Genomic DNA, 8,419 nt, shown 5'->3' on the forward strand with positions numbered 1-8,419 from the left:
TGTCTGTCTGTCTGTTTGTCTGTTAGTATCCAATAAGTGTCAAAACGGCTGAGCCGATTATTAAATCTGCAAACTTTTTTTGTTATTGTTTTATATTGCAGAAGCTGAAAGGCCCGGTGTTTAGTTTCATAGTTTGAAAAAGTGTATGTATACAACGTCAGATTTCAAAGATATAAGGATTGGAAAATCAGAGTTTGTTTCAAGAACTCAGTTCTTTTGACTTAATTCCTTTTGAGAAGAAGGAACTGTTTTCTACCGCTCTATGATTTTGTCCTTAGAGTTGAGAAAGATGAGTTACTATAGGGGAGTACGGTTATCTAGCGCATTTTCCTAGCCATTGTCCGTTGGACCACCTACTATAGTTATTTAATGCATTTCAAATATTGTTTTGATTTCTATTTCTATTTATTTTTCCACTTAAATTACTGCAGCAATAATGTTGAAAATTTAGAACAGATTTATTTCGAAACATGGAAAAAAAATGTCAAGAATATATTTTATAAATCTATCTTTCATTTCTCGAATCTCATTAACTGTACAATTAGCTATAAATTATAGCTCATTATATTTATCAAAAAATGTTTTTTTTCGTACATATAAACTCATGTATTTATGACATGTAACAATTTTGGTAAACCAAATAACCTTACGAAAATAAAAATATTTTGTTTAAAAAAAATAAAACTAGAAACCAAATCAAATCATATCAAAACAGGATTATTTAACTGGATGGAACACCTTAACTTTTAGAAATTATAAAACAAAGAACGGAAAAACTCGCCAGGGAAACACAATGTTTAGCAATCCTTGGATGTTAGGTATTTTAAAGTGGGGCATGGCTCAAATTTGGTCGGTGGCTGGGTGCTTCGCAAATACAAAGTAAAAAGGAGTAAGTTTATCGCAAATGCAAATTAAAATAAAAAAGTATATTTATCTTATAAACGGAAGGCCGGACTGAAAAACTAGGAATGGGGAGGACTTGAAACTCCAATCCACTACTGGAGTCTTAGGCCATCCCTGCAACTTATGATTTGATTTGATTCATCTCAAAAGACGATAAAATTGTTTACAACTACTTTTTCAGGAAATGAAAAATTTCACTTAACCACGGGTTTCCTCCACTAATTTTGGTCTTGGTAACTTTGGCAAAGTAAAATTCCCTTAACTTCCATGTAAAGTAGTTATAAATAATTACAATTACTTCTTATTCCATTAAAAAAGAAGCATTTTGTTATGCAACATTTTTCCTTGAATCATGCTAATACGGTGGTAGGCGATTTGATCAATATAATGAAGACAATTTTTGTTTTCAATTTGGATTTACATTAAACTTTTAAACAGCATGGATACACAAAAACATGAGAACAATTAGATAAGCTGTCAATTAAAAAGCTTCTCTTTAATTATTTAAGTTTTAAGTCTAAAAATCGTGTTAACAATCAAAACTTAAAAAATAAGTCGTCTTCATTGCATTGATTTAATCGCCTACCTCTGTATAAAATCTTATTTCTGCGGGTCCATGTCAAAACCAGCTAATTACAGAGGAATGTCAAATATAAAATTATTATTTCATCAAACAATACACGCTCAGAGAGATGATTCTGATGATAACCATTTGTTTATGCTACTACATATATTTTAACCCAGAACATCGGAGACATCCTAAGAATTATTAACTTTTTAAAACGATCGTTTTTAAATTTTCCAAATTGAAAGTTGCTTGAAATTACGCTCTTGCAGACCTTTTAAAGTACCAGCTGTTGGTGACCCTGTATATTTTGCCGCTCTGCAGGTAGCGGCCAAACTCTGTTACTTTGCGATTGTCGCAATGATTTGTAAGAAGAGAGAGATTAGTATATATTTTATGGTTAGGTTAGGCTTAGACACTTTCTAGGCCGCTGCTGCGGCTAGAAGGCCGAGCGCCGCGGCTAGGACAGGCTTGGGGGCCAAGCGCCGCGACTAGAACTGGCCCTCTCTCTGTCTTATAATTCCTTGCGGCATTCGAGTGTAACACAGATTGGCTGCTGCCCTCTCTACTGTAGATATAAAATTTTCTTTTTTAAAAAATTCTTATTTTTATAAAAAGATATTTATTGGACTGAAAATGCATGTTAACAATTACTTTTCTACACAAATGGATAAAAGATGTGTCGTCTCCTTTAGTAGCAAAAGACAGGTTAAAAACAATATTGTTTAAAATCTTGGCGTTCAAATTGTTAGTTTAAAATGATTTATAATAAAAATAGCATATTAAAGATATTTGGATCCTTGGTATCTCCGATTATAATAAATGCAAAGAATAAGATTTCACAAGAGGCAATATAATTCCGTCTTTTTTCCGCATTTTTTTTTTTTTTTGTTGTTTAAAAATTACATCTCCAGATCTACAGAAATTTTAGGTCGTCGCTGAAATCTTATCCTCTGTGGCTAATTGGGAATAGTGATCCAATTTTAATAAAAAGTAATTGGAAAATCTTTTTTCTAAACTTTTCTGGTCAGGGTCCACATAGCAGAATTCCTGTAACAAGAAAATTATATAGTTTTTTCAATTTCATAATTCTGGAAAAATTATTATAAATTTTGGTTTAGATTTATTCCAACTTTTGGAACTGAAAAGTGATGACCTTATAACTCTGGAATAGGAAGACGACTTTTAGACTAGCTCTATTTATATAAGTTTCTAGTTATTCAAGTTTCCTGTTTTCCAGGGAAGGGGCTCAGCTCTACTAAGTGTTTACCTGTCTCCTGGGAGTGGATTTAGCACAATATCTCCTGTTGTCTTCCATCCAAATTCACGGCATAATATACGCATAACCTGGAGAATATAATATTTAAATTTCAAATGATCCTCCGTGTAAAAGATGGCTATTTCAGATTCACAACGGTACCCTTAAATCTTTATCTAATCAAGGTTATATTTGTTATCAATGTTAATAATTCAGGGGAAGAAAGCTCCAAACCGTGCGTATGTTTCAAACCTGACACTAGTACGTCAGGTTCGGGCACAAATATTATGATCAACGTTTTAGTAACTTTTCCTGTGCCGAGAGCAAATATTAGTTTAAAAAAAACTATTTCCAACATATTATTAAACACAACAAAATCTACAAGTATCATGATTTACTTCTTTTCTAAAATTTAAACTGTGAGTGATCGTTTATTTAAAAAAAAAAACAATTCAAAGTTTTCCATTTTTGCACATTTCACGAATTCGAATCTTAGACGCGTTTTGGAACATAACGCACTTTCTAAATTGTCTACAAAGCATGAATCACTGAAAATATTTTTATCTCCTAAATTCTTCTAAAATTTGTTTTCACATTATACTTTGAAATACAAAATTTCCCGCATTTTTCTGTTCAATAATTGTAATTACTTCAAATTTTTGTTATAAAAATGTAGCCTCAACTTTTTTTACTTCTCAGGGTTCTCATCTTTGATAAAACTAAACAAAAATATATTTATTAGAAAAATGTATTTTTTTAAATATATTCATCAGGTGCGCCACCCCCCTCCCGGATAATTCAAAACTTTAATTCTCCCGGAAAAATGGAAAGTTTTTTTTTGCAAATGCATTTTCTTTAATTCTGGTTTAGTCAGATCATTAATTTTGATAAAACTGGGAAGGTTAAAGTAATCTTTCAAGACAACCCACGCAAAATGTGATGCAAGAAAATCAAATGTCAACTACGTCTTATAGACTGTAAGCGTAAATTTCACGTGACCCTCTATAGCAAAGATGACAATGCCCGATTTACAACGGTACCCTTAAAAGCTTTGTCTGATCAAGTTTGAATTGGATATCCATGTTTTTGTTTCTGAAAACTGATTCGGGTTCTCTGCAATAGTGACTTGTGCATTTCCTGCCTATAAGAAAAACAAGAAAAATCATTTGATTTAAACAAGAGTTAAAAACATGACGTTATCTTCCACATTTTTGATCAGAGCCCGAATTTAATGAATTTGAGTCGCATCTCAAATCCGCCAAAAAACAGGTTTCAATTCAGCGCCGGCTTAAATCTTGAAACATTGAATTCAAATTTAAGTGGAACAAATTATATTTGAGCCGCATCTCATATTTAAGCCGTGGCTCAAACTCTTTAATTTCAGCCTTAAACCGTTTTAAATCGGACTTTGCCACCTTTACTCGAGGATCACTTGAAATTACGCTTACAGTCCCTTTAATACAAGCCTACAGTGAGAACCAGAAAACTCTGGAATTGGAAGATGACTCAGATTTTAACTAGGCCAATGAATTGTGCAGTGAATTCAGACCAATTTTACATGGATGCAAAGACTTTGCTAATTATAAAGACGAGGCGTTGGACTATTGTGTACGCCAGTACAGCTGTATTGTGTACGCCAGTACAGCTGTATTTTGACGTCATTGGTTATTTTGGTTGTTTGAGAGTCTAATGATCGACATTAAAACCTTAGTTATTTAACACAATTGTGAATGTTTTGTGCTAAAAAATAACTAAAATTAATGATATTTATTTGTATTTTAAAATTTATTTAATCATTTGTTGGATATGAGAATCGTCTGGTGAATTATAGCTGAATTTGTGATAAAGTTACGCATCTCTTTTGTATTTATACATGTATTCTTATTCCACAGTTTTCTGGTTCTCACTGTACTAAACCTAATGTTGAGCTCAGGGAGTACTCGACTTTCCCGTGAATAACTTGACATAATGTTGACGTTTAACCTGTTAAGTACAGCAATCCCCAAAAAAATAAGAATTCAAAGACGACTAGAAAATCGTCTTCGATTTCCGATAGTTAATTAAGGACAAATAGTTCATAAAAAAAGATGTACGTCTTTCGAGCTTACCGTGTTTCTTCAAATTTGAGATATTAAACAAATACGGTACACCCGTATTGTATATATTGTAATGCGGCATGTACCTGACTCCCTTTCCCAGTAGAGCAGATATTTCCTCCTTATCTAATCCGAAAACTGTACAGGTTGGTATTATGTACTCACCCTCACCTAAACATTATTATGTACACTGTAAAGAGTAAAGTTAAAGAGTACATCTTAACATGACACGCTGATTGGTTGAATTTTATACTTCTTTCTTGGATATCGAATGCGTATATTAAAGTAATCTCGGGTTTAGTAAAACCTGGAGTTTAAGCATTAATCTTAAAATCCATTATTCTAAAGTTTTCAGCACTGTACTCTAAGTTTTAAGTTTTAATAGTTTTAAATTGTACTATCTAAAAGTCTGTAATCACAATCATTTTTTTATTTTGGCCTTGTAATAAAAATCAAACTATATTAAGAATTCAAATTTTGAAAATACTTTTTTTTAACAGCCTCTAAAACAGTAAAAGAAAATTGCTCAAATGTGCCGTATAGAATGGAGGTTGAAAATATTTAAGGAAAACTAAAGTGAAAATTTGTACTTTGATGATTTAAAGATAATATATATATATATAGTATATAGGCCATAACACTTGATAAAATGACAAGTGGTTTTTATCGCTAAGAATGTTTAAGGAACCGAGTTTTAGCCACAAAATCAGATTTCATAATCCCTATATCTTTGAAACACAATGTCGTAGGACGTAGACCTTATATATTTAAGGCTTTAAATTCTGTTATATTAAATAATTTAACTTTGAAATATCAAAGGTTTTTACCATCAGGTTGCAATGATATAAGGTTTAGAAAAGTTGAGTTTGTAAAAAGACGACTTTCAGTTCACTGTTTTCTGGGTAAATACTGTATAAAACAGTAATAACCAGAAAACAATAGAATAGGAAGACGACATTATAGATATTTATATGTGTAGTTGATGTTGTTACAAAGCAAATGGTTTTACTAGACACGTATTAAATCACTAATTTTATGGGTCTGTTTACACTGCACAATTGCTGTGTATCATGCTTATTTTATAACTTGATTCTAAAAGTCGTCTTCCTATTTCAAAGTTTTCTGGTTATCCCAGATCTGTCTGCATAATTATTCTTAAACCTTATATTAAAATGTATGCTACACTCTTTACGACAAAAATGATTAAAATATTGAAATGATTTCCTCCAAAACAAAGATAAAAATGATTTCCTCCAAAACAAAGATAAAAATGATTTCCTCCAAACCAAAAATAAAAATGATTTCCTCCAAAACAAAGATAAAAATGATTTCTTCCAAACCAAAAATAAAAATGATTTCCTCCAAAACAAGATAAAAATGGTTTCCTCCAAAACAAAGATAAAATGATTTCCTCCAAAACAAAGATTTAAATAATTTCCTCCGAAGCAAGGATTAGAATGATTTCCTCTCAAACAAAATTTAAAATGATTTCCTCCTGAACGCACTTTCTCTCTTAATATCTCCGATGACTCCGATGGCCTCCAATCCCTCGCCTCCGACCATTGTCCAAATCAAACTCTTCCTGTCTCCTAAACAAAAGTATAAAAAGAGATTTTTTTCAGGGGGAAAATGTCCTAAGAAAATATACTTATAAGTTATTTTAATATTATATACAGGGTGTCCCACTAAACATTTGAGAGATGACTTAAAGGTCGTCCTTGATATTGTACTGTTTAAACTGTATATTGTACTGTTTAAACTGTAGATTATACTGTTTAAACTGTACATTGTACTGTTTAAACTGTATATTGTACTGTTTAAACTGTATATTGTACTGTTTAAACTGTACATTGTACGGTTTAAACTGTATATTGTACTGTTTAAACTGTACATTGTGCGGTTTAAACTGTACATTGCACTGTTTGTACTGTACATATATACCTGGTAGATCACTGCACACAGGAACACAAGGTTTATATCCAAATTCCTTCGCTAGATGTCTCATTAACTAATTTTATTAAAGATTGTTCTTCAAATCTGTTTTAAAGTGTTAAAAATTAAAATCTCATTAAAAATACAGCTCTACAGATTTACTCTTCTTTTCTTAAAATAAAATCATATTTGAAACCTTTCTAGAAAGTTATTGTTAAAGAGTTCTAATTGTCTTTTATCCAAATCCCCAACTTTAAAGAGAAAGATATATATTTTAAACATCTGTATATATCGAGTAGTAATCATTGATTGTTTGTTTGTCCGATCTTAACTCGGGAACCCAATTTGCCTCAAATTTTGATTGCGGGACTAGGAATTAGTTGCACCACTGGAATTCTCTTAATTTTGTTTAAAATTTAAATTTTGTAGGTTTAGAAAGAAAGTTTAGTTACAGGCAAAGCTGGCTTCCCAAGCTATTAATATGACATTAATCTTTTAATTTTTTTTCAAAATGTTGATTGAAAATTGATAAAAACTGAAGTCTTTCATAAACCTTGAATGGAGAAATGTTTGGTATTTCAACTCCTTCATACTTTTCATTAGCATCTCCAACCTGGATTGTAGAATTTTTTGTTAAAAAAAGACTTTACAGAGAAACTAAAACAAACAACAGCACAAGGATATCTTTGTGTTTTTTTTTTGCTTAACCAAAATGCTCAAACGGCCAAATAATCGTCGGTTTAAGTACCTCGTAAATAGCAAAATAAGAAGAATATTATGAGATATTAACTATATGCGAATGCATCTAATTAAATTCCACATTTATAGGTTGTAATATCTGAATGATAGGTTCTCCTTACACAACAAATATAAGTAAAATTAGAAGCAATTAATATCGCATTCAATGCTGCATCAGTCTATACCCCTTTTAATTTTTCACGAATAATCCCTTTAACACTTTATTTTTTATTTATTCAGATTTAGAGAATCAAAGACACCTTCTGCGTTTGTTGGGAAAGTATTCAATAGAAAAATAATATGACGCTGCAACTTTTAAATTTGAGATAAATATTTAATTCCTCAATGAATTTATGAATAAGAAATACGGGATGTCGTAGAGGAATTTAATTACCCGTAGACCTGTATAAGATTAAGCTTAATATGCGTTATCTCAAGATTTAAGAGTTCAAAACTTGTGGACCGATTAGTTTAGGTTTAGTCATGGGTTTACCTTCAATCCTAATCCCAGCAGGGTTTTAATCTCCTGATCTGCAGTATCAAATCCAAGCAGGGTCAATTTTCTGAACTCATAAACACCTGTACCTAAGAACCAGGGATTTAAAAACTGACTGCTCCTAATAAACCAGGGATTTAAGACCTGACTGCTCCTAATAAACCAGGGATTTATATGGAACCAGGAATTTAAGAAGAATCGACCCTTAATAAGCATGAATTTTTAAACTATGAAAGGACTAAACCTTGGAAATCTGTGATTTAAGAACGGACTACTTCTTTTAAACCAGGGAGTTAAGGGGGGAAAGGACTACTCCTATTAAACCATATAACAAAGACAAAATTATTGGAAAGTCTTGCAGCATAGCTTTCCCTAAAGATTTAAAAAAGTAACATATTTTTCCTCTTACAAATGGAGTAATTTTAACGAAA

General features: G+C 31.5%; 1 protein-coding gene across 1 annotated transcript; it reads right to left on the reverse strand.

Moving 5' to 3' along the window:
* Window positions 1–3,414: 3,414 nt before the first annotated feature.
* Window positions 3,415–8,077, reverse strand: LOC111704450 (uncharacterized; the record flags this gene model as incomplete). Its single annotated transcript, XM_023476687.1, is given in 6 exon segments — window positions 3,415–3,445; window positions 4,909–4,993; window positions 6,328–6,411; window positions 6,764–6,830; window positions 7,308–7,367; window positions 7,986–8,077. Coding segments are annotated over 6 exon segments (419 nt in total), but the record flags the coding sequence as incomplete, so codon positions are not given.
* Between the last annotated feature and the right edge of the window lie 342 nt (window positions 8,078–8,419).

Source organism: Eurytemora carolleeae, unplaced genomic scaffold, assembly GCF_000591075.1.
Source record: "Eurytemora carolleeae unplaced genomic scaffold, Eaff_2.0 scaffold127, whole genome shotgun sequence".
NCBI classification, from domain to species: domain Eukaryota; kingdom Metazoa; phylum Arthropoda; class Copepoda; order Calanoida; family Temoridae; genus Eurytemora; species Eurytemora carolleeae.